Source organism: Podarcis raffonei, chromosome 5, assembly GCF_027172205.1.
Source record: "Podarcis raffonei isolate rPodRaf1 chromosome 5, rPodRaf1.pri, whole genome shotgun sequence".
In the NCBI taxonomy this organism is placed as follows: Eukaryota; Metazoa; Chordata; class Lepidosauria; order Squamata; family Lacertidae; genus Podarcis; species Podarcis raffonei.
Window position 1 is genome coordinate 77,226,633 of NC_070606.1, and position 19,151 is coordinate 77,245,783.

The 19,151-nt window shown below is 42.1% G+C and overlaps 1 protein-coding gene across 1 annotated transcript; it reads left to right on the forward strand.

The window, feature by feature from the left end:
- The first annotated feature begins 2,353 nt into the window (after positions 1-2,353).
- On the forward strand, positions 2,354-17,496 carry LOC128413461 (mast cell carboxypeptidase A-like). The gene is made up of 11 exons (XM_053387465.1): positions 2,354-2,427; positions 3,117-3,192; positions 4,070-4,194; positions 6,451-6,553; positions 6,688-6,789; positions 7,917-8,018; positions 9,084-9,194; positions 10,590-10,680; positions 12,343-12,545; positions 14,607-14,691; positions 15,619-17,496. The coding sequence occupies exons 1-11, from the start codon at positions 2,354-2,356 to the stop codon at positions 15,804-15,806; spliced, it is 1,260 nt and encodes a 419-aa protein (XP_053243440.1). The 3' UTR covers positions 15,807-17,496.
- Positions 17,497-19,151: the final 1,655 nt, after the last annotated feature.

The following is a 19,151-nucleotide window of genomic DNA, read 5'->3' on the forward strand; positions in this document are numbered from 1 at the left end:
AAAATATCTGACTGTAGTTAGGACTATTTTAGAGAAATGGATTGTGCATTGTAGTTGATAGAATTGCTCAACAGGCAGGGGTTAGTGAGCTGTGGAGCCTGTGCTCTACATAAACTAAAAAAAAAAAAAACTGGCTAAAGAACAAATTTGCAACCACAACAATTTAGCTAATACTTGTTCCTGAAAACAAGTCAGTAAGCAAGTACGTATCACGATCCCCTAGCCTAACATGGCTACTCACCAGCAACAAAAGGCCACATAGTAGAGGAACCAGACACTGCAACAAATTCAGGTGCCTTCCCATATTTTCTCAGGCAACACTATCACAGGACTCAAAAATAATAATATTAAGTTTTCCTTCCACTATGATGCCAATGGCTAGCAATACCCTTCTCTATTCCACTTAAGGACAAACAGGCTAGTCTCTAAGCAAAAGAATGGGCTTACAATTGTCAGGATGCTTGTGTTATCATCAACACTGCTTTGTGAATGGTTACTGTTAGTATAGCATTTGTTGCTGTCTGTACTTTTTGCAATGCATGTCCCTCTGGCCTTACTGCTTACTGTCAGCATCAGCCCATTGTGTGACAAGCTCCCAACCCCTCCTGGGATGTTGGAATAAAAACACATGAAACAGTATTTTTGGTTAATGGGTGAAAAAGGCCACAACTTTATTGGTTACAGAATGTAAGTGGTATTGGTTTGGCTATATCTGACACCTGCCCGTCTGCAGGAAGTCTTGGAAGGGTTAACCACCAGTAGGGAGAGCCCTGTTGATGCACATCAACTAGGAACTTCCCTGGGGTCACCGCTAGGGGTCATGCCATGGCCCTAGCCCCCCGTCTGGGCCTTTGGACAGAGACCACGCCCCTCAGATTCCTTTAACGGAATACCCTTGAATTAGGAGGGGTAGGTGATGGCCACTTCCTCCCCTCCCCTTCAACCAAATACTTCAATGCCTAAAGGGGGCAAGTCCTCAGCCACAGGCAGTTTAAATAGCCTGCACCACACCCCCGGACCATCCGGATTGGTCAGCCAGGGATGACGCAACTGAGGACCCCCCCAATGGCGCAGGGCTATCCCACCCTGTGTGTGTGGGTAGGGCTTGCTCCCAGCTTGCAATGTCATTTTCCCCAGGAACAGGAAATGGCTTTCTCCCATCCCAAAACAACCATGCTCAACAGAAACTCAGGCAACGCTTGATGCATCTGATGAAGTGGACAATATGAAAGTTTGTGGCATGATCAGTTAATACTGTTAAACAGGGATGTGAAGGGAATTCAATTCAGTTCACATTTAAAGGTGAGCCTGCCTCATTCACACTTCCCAAAACAAGATGTGAATCAAAACATAGCCATCCTTTTCAAATCCACACACCTCCAAGTTTCGCAATACAACTCTCCACCCAAGTAATGTGTAGAAACGTGCCTGTATCCAGGTAAAGTGTATTTAATGCATACATTTGTGAAAATAACATAGAAAAATACATTATATTAAGAGAAATTTCTTTAAAATCAAATGTGTGTATTAGGCAAAATTGCATACAAAAGTGTATATTTTAGGAGGAATTTGCTCTAAACTACCGGTGAACTTTTATGAGTACTTTTTTAAAAAAGCAAAGTGAGGTAGAAATGCGGAGAACTGTACTTCAAATTGTAAAACAAAGGAGAAACTGAGAGAAATTGAAATTGATATATCTGCCCATACCCTGCTGTTATGTGCATTGACTTACCCAAGTGCTGATAAATACATATGCAGCAATATTCCACAAAGTGTAGATTTCTATGGGTAACAGAGCACAGCAGATTTATGGTATATTTGTGCTGGTTAATTACAAAAAATAAAATACAAGCAAAACATGGGTGCAAACTGATTCCTACAGTAGGCAGCACAACTACTAATAGTACATCAGATTCCCAAGAAAATGAATAATTCGTTTATTTCTTTATTTCATAAAATGTATACACTGCTTGATTGTTACAAAAAGACACCTTCAAAGCAGTAAAACACACACCCCCCCCCAATTATTTCAGTAAGTTTTCAGCATCAGTCTTGAACTTGGCCTCCCTAGTCCTAGGCCAACTCTCTAACCACTAATTTTGAGCAAATATGTACAGACTTGTGTGCACTGAAGAACCCGAGGGCGCTGTTAATTTCACAGCACATTATTAAACACACACACACAATCTTATCTTCATCGCTCAGATGTCAAAATCTGAGTTTCCTTGTAAGCCAAAACTATACTGTTTTTTTTTAAAAAAATGAATAAGCTTTTAAAAATAACGCAGAGGAAGTCACCTGCTTTATATATATATAACATGCAGGAATGAGAGATTGTGGCCAAAGCAGAATCATGAGGTTCATCCTTTTATTCTTGGGTCTCCTCGTGGCACCTCGGGCTGTTGTTCTCACTCGTCGCTTTGACAGGTAGAAGTTTCTCATTGTGGGAAATCTCCAAAAGGAAAAGTTGCCACAAGTTGGTTTCTTTGCTTAGTAGACTTAGGGGGGCGAGATCCACCAGAATGAATAGCTTAGGATGCAGCAGATCACCACCTCAGCTGGCTAATTCCTGGCTCGGTCAGCATGAAGTTCCCAATGGCAGCTCAACCAAAGATATGCCAGCATAATTTGCTCATTCTGGCTCAACCAGTGCTTAGCTGGGGCTGGTATAAGTCCCCAAAAAGGAGCATGGAAGGGGCAGAGTGGTGGGGACTTAGGCTGGATCCTGTTCACCTCAGTCACATGACAACCCAGCATGGAACATTATTTTAGGGCTTGTTTTCCCTCTACTAGGCTTAGGCAGAGCAGAAAGAGCAGGACTTCTGAGCGGGGCTTGGACCTGGTATAACTTTATTCCAGTTTAATTTAATTTAACTTCCATGCTTTAAAGCAGCTTATTGTGAATTGGCTTGCTCCCTTACTGGTTGCAGCAGTTGGAGAGCACACAATCCAGCGCATTGTTTGTAAGTCCAGTTGAAATGAATGTGCGCTGTGCAGCCACACACGAAATAGTCCCTAGCCTCAAAGAACCAAATATTGGGGGAAGGAAAAGGGCAGGATGTGGCTTAGTTTAATGGCGATTTTCCCTCTAGAAATATGTTTCATTCTTATTGAAGTGAGAAAGTATTTCGGGTGAAACTTCAGAATGAAAACCAAGTGGACTTTCTAAAGGACCTGGCCTCCACAGTTCAGGTGAGATTCTTCTTCCACATGTTTTTCATTTTTATATTTTTCTCCACAGGTTTTAGCAATGGGTTTTCATCTCAAATATGCACATTCTTTGTCAATGCAAGATCAGGGAACAAATTAAGAGACAATGCCCCATAGCTTACAAAATCTCCTTTACTTAAGCAAAATACTCAACATTCACCCGTTTCATTTTGAGTGTGAAATTCTGAAACATGAATTTCTATCTCAGAATTCAAAAACATGAGTGCCTTAGTCTCAATGGCCGCTCTTTATTGTTTTCATATTGGTAGGTATAAAATAAGAAGCATCATAACCATACAATTATAAAACACTTAATAAATAGAATTGCCTATCAGCTCTCCAATACACTCAAATGCATCAACTATTTAAAATATCAAATATTGAAAGCAAGTATCATTGGATGTCAGTTATAAGTATCAAATATTCAGGCTGACTTCCATTTGGTGAATCTTTGGCAATAACAGTTGCAGGGAAAATTTTTGAGAAGAACATATGGACTTTTAAAAAAGAATATATGGAAACATTATTATATCATTGCACTAACGTTTAGAATGGACAAAAAATACATGAAGGAATTGCCCTTCCCATTGCCTGAATCTTCCTTTTTGGTAGCCGTCTGATCTTTCAATGGGATTTTTATTTTTATTTTTATTTTGCCCAAAGCAACTTGCTTCTTAATAAATGTGTTCATTTCCTACTCTTCCATGCCTATGCTGTCATAGAGACAATTAAAACATATGTGAAGGAGGGGAAAGAAGATTTTATTTCAATCCAATGTCTGGGAAAGTCTTTAACAACCCATATACCTGAGAATGCACACTTTCTTAAAGACAAACTTTACTGAATTTTTCCTACACAGCTTGACATTTGGCATCCTAGTTCAATCCATCACGTTGTTGTTGGAACAGATGTGGATTTTCGCGTTGGTTCAGATCAGACAAGCTTTGTCCAGACAAAGCTGGAACAGAATAAAATACAATACAGGTATGTGTGCTACATAATGCTAGTTTGCGATGATTGTAGAGTATGTGTAAAATATAATGTTGCAAACAAGAAAGAGGTAGTCACCAAACTTGGAATTTAACCAGGTCACAATTTCATTCAATATTTACTGACACTGAGAAGTTATGCTCATCATGAGATTTCTGATTGTTTCTACTGATGTGACCAGGAAGCCATTGACTGCTGCTCATTGCTACCATCATCAACCTTGGGAATAGGAGGATGGATAATGTAAACCACTTCCTTCTACCTCACAGCCATCCCTGTCCCACAGCTCTGGCTGTGATTTGAGGGGAACTATTTACAGTACTTAAAATTGTAGCAACAATTTAACTAAAGATGTGAAGGTAATGAAAACAGAATTAAACTCCTTTAAAGAGAATTCTCCAGTAAATCAAAAAAGAACAATTTTTTTAAAAGACAAAAAATGCCCATTATATAATCAGATCAAAGTATTTATATATAGAAATGCATATATTACATTAAAGTCCAGCTTCCATTATTGTCTGATGCATACTTGTCAAACTGCTGGTTGTCAGCGCTATTAATGAAAGTCTTGCTGTCTCCTTAAGGGGGTCCCATTCATTATTATTTTTATTATTATTTAGTAAGATGAGTTTTTGAGTTTTATCTTCTCTGCCACCATAAGTGTGCAGTTTTCATATGTAATCTTCTGGGCTTTAATCCATATCTTCCTTCCACTAATACTTTTCCAAGTAGATTGCCAGCATAGATTTATGGTATAGAGTTGAATTGTCTTTTGGGAGGTTGTTGTTGTTTAGTCATTTAGTCGTGTCCGACTCTTCATGACCCCACAGACCAGAGCATGCCAGGCCCTCCTGTCTTCCACTGCCTCCCACAGTTTGGTCAAACTCATGTTGATAGCTTCGAGAACACTGTCCAACCATCTCGTCTTCTGTCATCCCCTTCTCCTTGTGCCCTCAATCTTTCCCAATATCAGGGTCTTTTCCAGGGAGTCTTCTCTTCTCATGAGGTGGCCAAAGTATTGGAGCCTCAGCTTCAGGATCTGTCCTTCCAGTGAGCACTCAGGGCTGATTTCCTTAAGAATGGATAGGTTTGATCTTGCACTCCATGGAACTCTCAAGAGTCTCCTCCAGCACCATAATTCAAAAGCATCAATTCTTCAGTGATCAGCCTGCTTTGTGGTCCAGCTGTCACTTCCATACATCACTACTGGGAAAACCATAGCTTTAACTATACAGACCTTTGTCGGCTCCTTTTTAAGATGCTGTCTAGGTTTGTCATTGCTTTTCTCCCAAGAAGTAGGCGTCTTTTTAATTTCGTGACTGCTGTCACCATCTGCAGTGATCATGGAACCCAAGAAAGTAAAATCTCTGACTACCTCCATTTCTTCCCCTTCTATTTGCCAGGAGGTGATGGGGCCAGTGGCCACGATCTTAGTTTTTTTGATGTTGAGCTTCAGACCATATTTTGTGCTCTCCTCTTTCACCCTCATTAAAAGGTTTTTTAATTCCTCCTCACTTTCTGCTATCAAGGTTGTGTCGTATCTGAGGTTCTTGGGAGGTAGTATTGCAAAAACTGCAAACCTTAACGCTGGGCAAAATCTAGGGACATAGACGTTTGCCACTGATTTAATCAAAACATAGCTTATATTCATTGACTGCCCCCCAGTGGATATTGGAAAGGTGGGAAGTTAGTAATCAATTAAACACACTTTATTTTCTCACCTCACAATGGTGAGTTGAATAAAATACTTTTAGCATAAATATCCTACATCTGATGCCCTTTTAAAATGTGGTTTTTTGGGGGGAGGGGTTATTGGGTTGTAGTTTTTATTTTGATTATATATTTTGTGGTTTTATATTTTGATTTTGTTCTGTGAACCACCCTGAGACCTCTGGGTATAGGACGCTATATAAATTCAATAAATAACAACAACAACAACATTAGTGTCAGAAGTGGCACAGCTTCATGAGTATGTGGCAGTTTTATTTATGCATTTAGTTGGTTATTTACGGCACAATCTGTTCAGAAGTAATCCCAACTGAATTCAATGGAGTTGACTTCTTCCAAAGGAAGTAACTGTTTGCTGCTAGCTACCTTGTTACATGCACTGACATATGTGTAAGCTTTGTTTAATTTCAGGATGTGGACGAAGGGATTATATCAGAGGAGCCACAGAGAATCTCCTTCTCCTGGGGAGGGAGGGGCTATGTGCGTGAACTAAATGTGTCAGTGTCCTTTTTCCCACCACAGAATTTTATTCCATAATCTACAAGAAGAGATTGAAAAGCAATTTGATGGTGGGAGACATTTCCGCGAGAAGCACAGCTACACGAGATACAACGAATGGGAAAAGGTACCATGTTCTGAGGGGTGGTTCCTCTCCCTTAAGCTACATCTATAATCGGGACGATAAGTAGATCGTTTTTCACCTCCATGACATTTTAATCGCACATATGCCAGTGTTTTATAACAACCGTGTTTTCTTAGATTGTTGCATGGACTGAAAGAATGGCTAAAAAATACCCCAAACTGGTCTCGCGGGTCCAGATTGGAAAGACTTATGAGGATCGTCCCATGTACCTGCTTAAGGTGAGAGTCTCGTTCTGACTCAAATACTATAAATAATTTAGATTTACAACTAGAGAAAGTGACCACAGAAAAATGAGCATTGCCAATTTGAGGTGGCTACAGCCCAGATATCCCACCGACCCAGCCACTCTGGGCGGCTTCCAACAAAATATTAAAAATACAACAAAACATCAGACATTAAAAACTTCCCTAAACAGGGCTGCCTTCAGATGTCTTCTAAAAGTCAGATAGCTGTTTATTTCCTTGACATCTGACGGGAGGGCGTTCCACAGGACGGGCGCCACTGCCAAGAAGGCCCTCTGCCTGGTTCCCTGTAATCTCACTTCTCACAGTGAGGGAACTGCCAGAAGGCCATCGGAACTGGATTTCAGTGTCTGGGCTGAACGATGAGGGTGGAGACGCTCCTTCAGGTATACTGGACTGAGGCCATTTAGGGCATGGATAGGCAAACTAAGGTCCGGGGGCTGGATCTGGCCCAATCACCTTCTAAATCCAGCCCGCAAATGGCCCAGGAATCAGCATGTTTTTACATGAGTAGAATGTGTCCTTTTATTTAAAATGTATCTCTAGGTTATTTGTGGGGCCTGCCTGGTGTTTTTACATGAGTATAAGGTGTGCTTTTATTTAAAATGCTTCTCTGGGTTATTTGTGGGGCATAGGAATTTGTTCATTATTATTTTTTTCAAAATATATTCTGGCCCCCCACAAGGTCTGAGTGACAGTGGACTGGCCCCCTGCTGAAAAAGTTTGCTGACCCCTGATTTAGGGCTTTCAAGGTCAGCACCCACACTTTGAATTGGGCTAAGAAATGTACTGGGAGCCAATGTAGGTCTTTCAGGACCAGTGTTATATGATCTTGGCGGCCACTCCCAGTCACAAATCTAGCTGCCACATTCTGGATTAGTTGTTAAAGTTGTTTGCACTTGCTTTGTTGGACCATGGAATGGTTTTATGATGTCCATGCGTAACCGAGTTCTATTCCCTGTAGATCCACTTATTTTTTTTCTCCAAAACGTATTTCCCGTGGGATGCACCCTCCCACTGAACTGAATGCTAGGACTGCGGATTCTGCACATAGTATACACAGGATAAAGATGTTTCAAAGATTAATATTTCCTGCTTAACAGGTTGGGAAGGAGAGTGGAAAAAAGAAGGTCATCTTTATGGACTGCGGCATTCATGCACGAGAGTGGATCTCACCTGCTTTCTGCCAATGGTTTGTGAAGCAGGTTGGCTAAACAGTACTTTATTTATTTATTACATTTATAGACTACTTTTATCTTCCACTGAGCTTAAAGTGGTGTACATGGGTCTCCTGCTCCCCATTACATCCTCACAACAACCCTGTGAGGAAGGTTAAGCTAAGAGAAGGTGACTGGCCCAAGGTTGCCCAGTAAGCTTCATGGCTGAGTGGTGTTGTAGATACAAAGTTTCCAGCAGCACAAAAACGCCCTATTTTGCTAGCTACCAGCTGTCTGGCCAGAGATGGGTATCCATCACAGCAGAACTCTGCACCCATTGGTGGCACTTCTCAAGCAAAGGTAACAGAGAGGGGTCTGTATTACACCCTAACCCACACCTCCAGCCATCAAAAGCAGGAAGTTAATATTACCTCATAGTGCCTCATAGTGCAATCCTATATGTGTCTAAGTAACTCCCAGTGACTTCAGTGGAGTGAAGTTCATGGCAGCTGAGTATAGAATTGCAGCCCTAGTGGGGTGAAGAGGTGTTTTAGTTTTGAAGTAGTTCTATTGTTGGGACGCGGGTGGCGCTGTGGGTAAAACCTCAGTGCCTAGGCCTTGCCGATCGTCCGGTCGGCGGTTTGAATCCCCACGGCGGGGTGCGCTCCCGTTGCTCGGTCCCAGCGCCTGCCAACCTAGCAGTTCGAAAGCACCCCCGGGTGCAAGTAGATGAATAGGGACCGCTTACTAGCGGGAAGGTAAACGGCGTTTCCGTGTGCTGCACTGGCTCGCCAGATGCAGCTTGTCACGTTTGCCACGTGACCCGGAAGTGTCTTTGGACAGCGCTGGCCCCCGGCCTCTTAAGTGAGATGGGCGCACAACCCTAGAGTCGGACACGACTGGCCTGTACAGGCAGGGGTACCTTTACCTTTACTTAGTTCTATTGTTTATTTTATTTTACCCTTAAGCTCCGAAATCCTAAAGGTGAAAAATCACTTTAAAAATCTGCTTTAAAAATAAAAAAAATTCTGAAGGATTCTAACCTTCTCAACTGTTGACAACTGAATAGTGCATTTGTATAATTGCACATAATGTTGGGTTTTTTTCTTGCAGGCTGTCAGAACCTATGAAACTGACAAGGTCATGTTCAAGCTCTTGAACGATTTGAACTTCTACATCCTTCCTGTATTCAACATTGACGGCTATGTCTGGACATGGACTGAAGTAATGGCCACATTTCCCCCCTCTTTAGTAGTTTGCTGAATTGAATGTTATTATTTCTGTCCATTATTACTGCATTAATAAATTTATTTTAAAAAATTATTAAGGTGACACCGAAATGAGGGGGGGTTGGCCCATGTGGTGGAACATAATATTTTATGGAATGGCTACAATCCCATAGCAACTTACTTAGACACAAGTCCCATTGAGCTCCATGGGACTTGCCTCAAAGTAATGTATAGGACTGTGTTGTAGGTTATTCATGGGGAGTCCAAACGCGAGTGTTCATGTCTCCAATGCCTACGCTGTCAAAGGAGCTATGATATCATATATTGAAAGTGTTGGTGAACAGCCTTCAATATTTGTCCTATTTTGTTGTATCCCCTTGATGCCCTCAATCACAGCTCCTGTCCACACCCCCAAATGCCTATGCCAGGTACCTTCCCTTCACCCACAGTCTGTGCTCTCTTTACCTTTGGGAATCAGCTGTGTTACAACAATTGTGAGGAAGGAGAGAGAAGAAAAAGATCTTGAGATTGCTAAGTAAGTGGTTGGTCCATCAGCCTACTGACTCCTTGGACTTACTAAGGCAGCTGCCATGGTTGGAATCAAGAAGTTAAAGGTTCACTCATTCTCAGTTAGCGTTGACTCCTTGCATGAACTAGCTAATTGTGACATGAGCCTAGGCAGCCTAGAGATTCCTTTGTCGTCCTTTGTAACGTTATATTATAGTCACTTGGTCTGGGACCTCACAGCGAAAGGCAGGTAAAAAAATACAGTGGTACCTCGGGTTAAGTACTTAATTCGTTCCGGAGGTCCGTTCTTAACCTGAAACTGTTCTTAACCTGAAGCACCACTTTAGCTAACGGGGGCTCCTGCTGCTGCCGCCGCACCACCGGAGCACAATTTCTGTTCTCATCCTGAAGCAAAGTACTTAACCTGAAGAACTATTTATGGGTTAGCGGAATCTGTAACCTGAAGCATATGTAACCTGAAGCGTATGTAACCCGAGGTACCAATGTATTATAAATAGATACATACATAAATTTGTAAATTTCAACACACAGTAGAATTCTTCCTCTCCTGTCGTCATTTCCACATTTCAAGTGGAATGTGTTAGCAGTGTATATACACATTTCAGCAATAAATGTAGGTCCAAAAGCCCAGTAATTGTTACCTGGCAAAGTCAGAGGGGGAAACGAAAGGTGATCAGTCCACTGTGCATGCAGATCACATGTATGTTATGTCTAACAGCTATAAGGTAGGACCATGAGCTGGCCATGAGGAAGAAAGTGAGGCCCAAAGGCAGGGCATACGGGCCCAATCCTTTGGATGTACTATACAAAAACAATGTTCCCCAAAGGAACAAGAATAGATCTCCATCATTTTGTCTCACAGGATCGCATGTGGAGAAAGAATCGTTCGAACACCTCTAACAGTGATTGTCCTGGTGTTGACTTGAACAGGAATTTCAAAGCTAAATGGGGCAGTAAGTATAATATGCCAAGGAGCGATGGAAACTGAGACTCAACATTTCTCTAACTGTCAATTTCCACATTCTATTTGAACTTTCCCACAATCTAAAAGTCACTTCCAGAAATATAGTGGAAAACTGTACAAGTTAAGCATTCATTTCTGTCATGAGCGCAGCCAAGTGAGGGCGGAGGGGACAGCCACCCACCCACCCCAATCAAGTAAAACAATAGAAATACTTAACTGACCAATCATGTAGGTTCTGCCCCCCTCTAACAAAAGTCCTGCCCCCCCAACAAAAATCCTGGCTATGCCCATGATTTCTGTGTTACTTAGTTTCAGAAAAGGAATTTGCAAATAACACCGAAATGAACACAAAATTTGTGGTCGTGTGATATATTTCTGGGAGTGGCTTTTGCATCACACAAAAGAGAGCCACAGGCATTTTCCCACCTGAAGCAGAACACCAAATGCAGCCATTTCCCAATCCAAATATGGAAGCTTTTTCCTCAATAAGTGGACTTACTTATGAATAGGCCACTAACCTCCTACACCTTGCCCGCTTCATAATGGCTGCCACACATGCTCAATTCCAAACTGAGGATCTGTAGAAGTGGAAGAGGCAGTGGCAGGTGTCCCCTCCCAGACTCTGCCTCTGCCAATGGGTCATCTGACTCCTCATCCTTTCCCTCCTACTCAGGCTCCCTGTGCTAAACGTAATCAAAGCTTTGCCTTAATGGAGCAGCCTCTATAAAACTAGATAAATCCAACAGATTTGTTTGCTATATACCAGTTCTTGGGAACCTTTGTTCCTCCAGATAGTTCTGAAGTACAACCCCATCATCCCTGGCCCTTGACCATGCTGGCTGGGTTTGTTGGGAGCAGCGTTCGAAACTCCCATTTTTCTAGGCGCGTTTTGCAACAAGGAATTTCATTAGCGCAAGCAGTTTCTGAGCTCTGGGCGCAGTGCTGCTCCTAAGATTTCCGATTAAAACTGCAGAGTGGAAGGAAAGGAGGACCTTTTTCTGCCTCTGCCACTCTCTGAAGACTAGAGAAGATACCCTCCTAAGAATATTAGGGGGGCAGGCAGGGGAAGCCAGGGTTTGTTTTCTGCAGTCTTCAGGTAAGGACTAGACCGTGTAAAAAAATGAATATAATAATTTAGCTGCAGTTCATTCATTTTCACTTTTATATTCTATTTATTTAAAAAGTGTGCCTAGACATTCTGTTGTTACACCCTTAACCTAGGTTTAATGTGCCATTTAGCTCCTAGCTTTCATATCTCAGTTTCTAACACTAGTTGGGAGTTGACATATGCCAATATCTGGAGGACCAAAGTTTCCCCACACCTGAGATATACCAATAGCAAACTCTTTCTTCAAATGATTATCCTTATGTCATCAAAGGAGCATCATCAGCACACAAGAAGGATGTGCTGGCTGGGGCAAATGACAGCTGTAGTCTCAAACATCTAGAGGGCACCATGTTAGCAAAGGCTGTTGATGGAAGGAATTACCAGACTGCACTGACTTCAAAGAAATCATGACACAAAAAGCAAATTGTGAAGTCCCTTCCTGATTTGGAAAGAAATGCAATCTTCTTCACTATTCTTCAAGCGAGTAAGCAATCTATAAATGGCACCAATATAAATACTTCATCTGAAAACTTTTTCTTGCAGCCATAGGTATATCGCATAAACCTTGTTCGCAGATTTACTGCGGTCCCTCGGCAGAATCTGAGCCAGAAATCAAAGCAGTTACAAGCTTCATCCGAGACCACCTTTCCTCCATCAGAGGATACATAAGCTTCCATTCCTATTCTCAGATATTGATGTTTCCATATGCCTATAAGGATGAAACAGCACCCAATAATGATGAACTGGTATGTAGAAAAAGATTATTACAGTCATCTTCTTATCATTCACAAAGCCATTGGGTGTAAACAAATATGTTGAGGCATTGCTAAGCAGAGGCAGTGAGACATGACCCAAAGTGCATCAGAAAAGTATTCAAAGGTAGCTAGCATCAGCTCTGGGGAGTTGGATGCAAATATCTGAGTGTTTCAGTATAAATTCAATCTTTTCCAATAATTCAGTGCAAGGTTAGAGCCAAGAAACAGACAACCTCAACTGTCTAGATCAGGTGTTGTCAACCTGGTCCCTACCACCCACTAGTGGGCGTTTCAGGATTCTAGGTGGGTGGCAGAGGGTTCTACAACACAAGCTGAATCCTCCTTCCATCGAGCACTGGTGGGCGGTAAGGAAATTTTACCATCAAGAAAGATGCATTAGTGGGCAGTAGGTATAAAAAGGTTGCCTACCCCAGTCTAGATCTTAGCTATGGTCCCCATTATGTTCAACTGCAGCAGAGGTCATCTTGACCCAGTCTATTGCTTTTTCTCCCCAAGGGTGCATATGAAACCATATTGATGAGTACAATGGAAAAGGTACCATAGACAGAGACATCCCCCCACCTTCTAAATGGATTAGTAATTCCTAGTAGTTGTTTTGTTTCCTAAAGAGAATTGGACACCTACCAGCATCGCACAGGAAATGAGTCTGGGTAGGAAAACCAGCATTCCTAATTCCATAGACACTTGTGATAGAAATGTAGATACACCAATGCTGCCCTCTTGTGTCTTATAACAGAGGAACCTAAATTTGTGCTCATCTCCTCACTATTAATTGCTGTTTACATTTCTTTTACAAAAAACCTGCTATACTTTAAACCATAAAATCTGATATTTGAAAGGTCTCATTGCCTCATGCTCAGATTCGTGTCCCTGGGACCACTGCCAAAATAAAATCTAGAGTTTGATTTAGAAGAAACCAGTCCCAGTTCCATGTTTTGAAAAGCCCTCTTTTATTTTATTTTATTTTATTTATCTATATCTATAGGATGTCCTCAGTAGACACACACACATACCTGCTCTTCTCATTGCCACCATAGCTAAAGCTGTCCATTTGCTTTACATTTCTACAGGCCCAATCCCCACACCTGCTAGGAGAGGTTGCACTCCTGCTTGCAAGTTTCCTATAGGCATCCAGATGGTCTCTGTGAAAACAGGTTGCTGGTCTAAATGGACCTTTGGACTTTTTCAGCAGGGGTCTCCTCATGTTAACTTAATATGGAGGTTTCTGCCCCTTTTCCCCACTAAAAGAGGACAGATAAACAGAAAGAGGCAATAAAGAGGAGATGAAGCCAAGAGGCTCAGGGACTGGCAATGCCCTTCAGCTTCCCAGCAAAGTGCATACTGACACAACTTTACCTTTTAAAGTTGTCTGCATTTTGGCAGTCATCTCGTATCTAACATTTAAAACGGGATACTTTCCTTTATAGAGACAGTTTTGTGTAGTTCTCCTATCCAGTAGAACCAGATGCCAACAAAGTATCATTTACCATTAGGAATGTCTGGGTGAGAAGCTATGAAAAGCACAGATTAAGAAATTGCTTCCTTATATAGCTGGAGGCAGCCCAATGATTCTCAGAATCACACATTGCAAAATAGTACCCAACAGAACGCCAGGAATAACCGTATTGTACAACTCTGGTCCTCAATATGAGATGACTTGAGATTGGCCCAAAGGGGTCACGTGTTGCAGTAAACGGAAGGTGCCAGGCTGGAGGAGACTGGGGAGAGGCGTACACAGTCACTTGCCTGTAAATATACAGAAATGTCCTGTTGGCCAATGCCTGCAAGAAGGGAAGCAACTGAATACAAACAAGTCTCAAAAGCAAAGAACAAGTTCTCTTTCAGAGGAATGAAGCCTAAATTCCTTGTGAAAGTAGCAAACCTCAGTCTGTCCATCTTTCGATAACAATGGGAATCCTAATCAGCTGCCTTGGATCTAGGGTCATGGGCAACACCTCCTTGTGCCCTACTCTAGGCTACCCCAAGAATTTTTCCATGAACAATCTAATTTCCCCTCTCTTTTAACTACAGAACAAAGTAGCTAAGGAAGCAGTAGAAGCTTTATCTAGCCTCTATGGTACAGAGTATACCTATGGACCAACTGCCACTACAATTTGTAAGTATTTGTTTCTACTTTCTATGGACGTGTACACGCAAGGAGAACTTTTGCAAATCAAATTAATTAAAGCCAATAATTTGAAACAACAACAGCAACATAACTCATGGTTCGGTTTTGCCTGACCTCTATGCAGCCTTCCTGTGCTACTCAGCTTCACAAAGGGTCATCTCAACAGATGGGGGACAGCATGCTGATGATCTGCCTTCTAGCCCAGCCTATCAGACCCTATTGGGTCATTGGATAGAACATTGCTGCACTGACATCACTGCAGCTTATCTGAATGGTGTGGGGCAGGTAGGGATGAGGGAGATATTCAATTCTGTATGCTTTTAAAGATGAACCTACTTATTTCAAACTTTTTAAAACAAGCCTTAAAATGAAAGACAGCCACCTTTCAAAATTCACAGTTCTCTGAATTTTGCAATATGGTTCTCAACCCAACTAATGTGTAGGAAACCATGTATATTGCGGTAAATTGCACATTAACTGTATATAAATATCATGCAAAAATGCATTATATTGGGGAAAACTGCTTGCAGAAATGTTCACATTTGTCAAAACAGCATACAAAAATGTATTTTTTTAGAAGTGCACACTAAAATACTGGCAAATTTTCATGAGCGTTTTTAAAAAATACAGAAATTTGGGGGACTGAATAAGAAGCTGAAAGTGGAAGATTTGTCTATTCCCCAGGGCAGGGCAGCTGCAAGGGCAGGGATGCTCAGAGTCCCTGCATTCTGCCTGCACAGCCCTGATCTCTCCCTATCTGGGTAATCTGCAGCAATGCTGGTTTCAAGAGGGTCCTCTGCATCTCTGCCTCACTACATGGGCTGCTATTGCTATCAGAAGAAGCCTTCCTATTTTATTGCATCCTTCATGCCAGGGTTGTCTTTAATACTGCCTTCTGGTCTCCCTGTTTTTCAGATCCTTCTTCAGGTACCTCTCTTGACTGGGCGTACGACGAGGGCATTAAGAATGCATTCACTTTTGAGCTTCGTGACCTTGGGAAATATGGCTTTATCCTCCCTGAATCGAAAATAAGGCCAACCTGCAGGGAGACGATGTTGGCAGTCAAGCACATTGCCAATTATATCCTCACCTCTGCTCCGTGAAGCTGTCTTCACGTTTACTTGCAAATGGTATTGGCTCCTCCTTGCCTATCAGTCCCCTCCCCTTTTCTCCCTCTTAGAAATAGCCCCTACAGATTCTTCTCCATTGCTTTATTATTATTCTATGAATGCTTTTGTAAAGATAGGCCATCTTCTCTTACCTTCCTACGCCACCAATACTTCATCAGGCTTGTGGTCTCTCCTCTTCATTGCAGAGTGTCAGTTGGGTTGGAGGCAGACATAGTCATGGTTAGAGGAGAGCCACTGAAATCAGTGAGACTTAAATCAGTAGGACTTCTCTAAGTTTGAATCCAACCCAATCGTTCCATTTCAGTCATTTGATTCAGATATTTTAGGGATGGGTTCTACTGGAATATTATTATTATTGTTTTATGCAAGCATAAATCAGACATCTGCTGAGTATCTCCTGAAACCAGGTTGATTTACAGGGTCCTTTTGGAATAGTGACAGCTCCCCACCATGCCCACTGAGCAATTTTTAGAATCTCTTATGCATTATTTGTACACATAAGTAATGTCGTTAATGTAAAATAGAAAGAAGAAGGAGCCATTTTTAAAACAAGAAATGCATTCTAGGCTCAGAGGGATCACAATTCAATTACCAATGCAGGTCATACAACTGTGCTGTGTAAAAAGCTCCTGAGACCATTCTCTCACAATTGAGACTACAGCTGGGTTTTGCATTTGCCATCATCAACATTTGAATATAGAAGCTCATTGTTGGCTGCAATGTACACATGATTTAAGATTGGCTTCCCTCTGCTTTCTGTCTCTGCTGCATTCCAGGGTTTGTCTATAATATGGTTAGCCTAGCCTTTCAATTAACAGCCTTGTAGCTGTCCCTGCAAAATGAAACAGCAGAACTTTGGGAGCTCTGGGTCCCTGTCCTTCAATTTCACATCCCATGCCTTTTTTTTTTTTTTTTTTACTTCATTCCTGGGTATTCTTCTGGTGTGAAGGAGAGAACCACAATGGAGCTATTTCTGTGTTGTGTTATTTCATGTGGCTGTAACGGATGTGGGTGAATATCACAACTGTGTAAACAGAACTGATCAGATCTTTCCCAGCTTCCTTCCCACCAGTGTGGGGAAGACCAAAGCGATTGGCCTCACAGATTTGATATGATATGTAGCTGCATGGGATCGCAATGTGAGGATATGTCCCCCACACAGCTTGGTGCATATCCATGTGGCCTTGTGATCCTGCCCTAGAAGTCTCTGAGGTACTCTAAGATCAGCTTTTATTATTCCTCCCCATTTAATTCGCCAACTGACTTTCAGAAGCATTGTAAGAAAGTAGATCTACAACCTGAACAACACACAAGGATACTGCAGCATCAACTGAACTGTAACATGGTTTATGTGAATATAAATTTATCAGTCGAGTAAAATAATGAATTAGATACATATTGGTGGAAGGGGGGGATGCTCTCTACTGTACTAAAGACACTTGCGATCCTATTTTAACCCACTTCAAATAGTTAGCAGGAAAAAAATAATTGGACACATATTGTATTTTTCTTTTCCTGGTTATGGTTATGCCTTTCCCATCTATCTCTCCATAACATATTTTAAAGGACATCACATAAATAGATAGTTTTTGAAATGAACTCTGCTATTTTATATTGCTTACTAACCAGCATATTTCTTAATAAAACCTTTGCATCATGCCAAATGTTTCTTCTGAAATGTTTTGAACAGAATGCACCTAAATCAAACTGATATGTTTTGCTCATCCTTGATATTAATGAACTGCTTCAGAGAGACACCTGAAAGCTTTTGCATAGTCTGGGACAAAATTATTGCTATGGTCAAGCATGAACTTGGTTCAAATCAAAGCTCAGTTATGAATTTAATATATGATTCTATTACTATCTCTTGAACTTCATCCCCTCCCCATCAGTTAAATGGGGAAAATAAATAGTGGCCTACTATTACAGGATTATTGTGAAGAGATTGCAATAGAGTACATTAAATTCACACAGAGCAGTAGCAAATAAATAAATGTTGGCAGGTTCTGCTTGTCATCTCAGAGTGATTTACTGATAAAATCTGCTTCTGAAATCCTCCCTTCAGCACATTATATGTTTTCCAGGACATCTGGTTACACTACACAGGGAAGGGCAGTATCTCAGCAGTAGATCTCATGTTTTGAGGGGAGGGGGAATCAAAACAACCTTACCAGACAGCTGAAGTGGGAATCAAAGGCCACCATGGTGGGCAGATCCCAGGTGACTCCAGAAGGCAGCCCCTGCCATCTCCTCCCTGGGGTTAGGAGGAAACCAGCAGCAACCTCCTCTTCCCTGAGAGGCCACTGTAGAGGTGGCATTGGAGAGGGCTGCCAAGGAGGTGGCAGATCTCACCTTCAAGGAGTGTGCCACAACCATCACTGTCACTATGGCGGCGGCAGCTGACAGTACAATCCTTGGGGGCCAGATCCTCTGCCCCTCTGGATCCTGCTGGCTGAGGCAGTTGCCTTATCTTGCCTCATGGGTGGGCTGGCCCTGTCACTACCAGTCATGGTCAGTGTAATGGCCTAAATTGACCAATGGTCTAACCCAGTGTTAGCCAATTTCTTTGAGGACTGATTCTGCACTGGGACATGCCACAGCTGGAGTAAAGTCTGTTTCTGTCACAAGCACCAATGGTGAAAGGACCAGAAGCAGATGGTCAAGGGCAGGTAGGAATCAAAGAGCAAGATAGAAAAAGATAGTCAACGCTGGGCTAGTAATCAGGAGCAGAAGCAAAGCAACTCTTAGCACACACACAAATTGCTTGGACTATTAAACTAGCTTGTCCTTGAGGATTTTATAGGGCTTGGGGTGTGCTGATTGCTTGTAGAGTCAAATAACAGTATGAAAACAAAGGAAGGTCCTTTAAGGCTAAAAGTGCAGCCTTGATCTCTAAGACCTCGTCTATCTGGCCTTCAGAAGTATACCTGAGTGCTGGTGGCATGGAACATAAGGCTCCCGAGAGTTGCTGCTGGATACTTGCAGGTTCAAGACACAGCCTGGCATGTTATAGCTTCTGGTGATGTATGGCTTTTATACTGAACCAGCAGTGAAGGGAGCTGTTGCATGGGTGTGTCCCAAGCCATGATTTTAGGGAGAGCAGTCTGCCCAAACCTGTGGCCCTGTGTGCTTGACTTGGAATCTATGAGAGGAAACCTACCCAACCACTTCCTTTGTTAAGGTAATGCTATTGGTTGGCCAGTGAAACACTGCCATTTACATGAGCTTAGAGATTGTCATAGGGACAAATGGGTGGGCCTTTTCCCACTTCACCTGACTAGATGTGACATCATCCTGGGAAAACAATAGGCCAGGGTG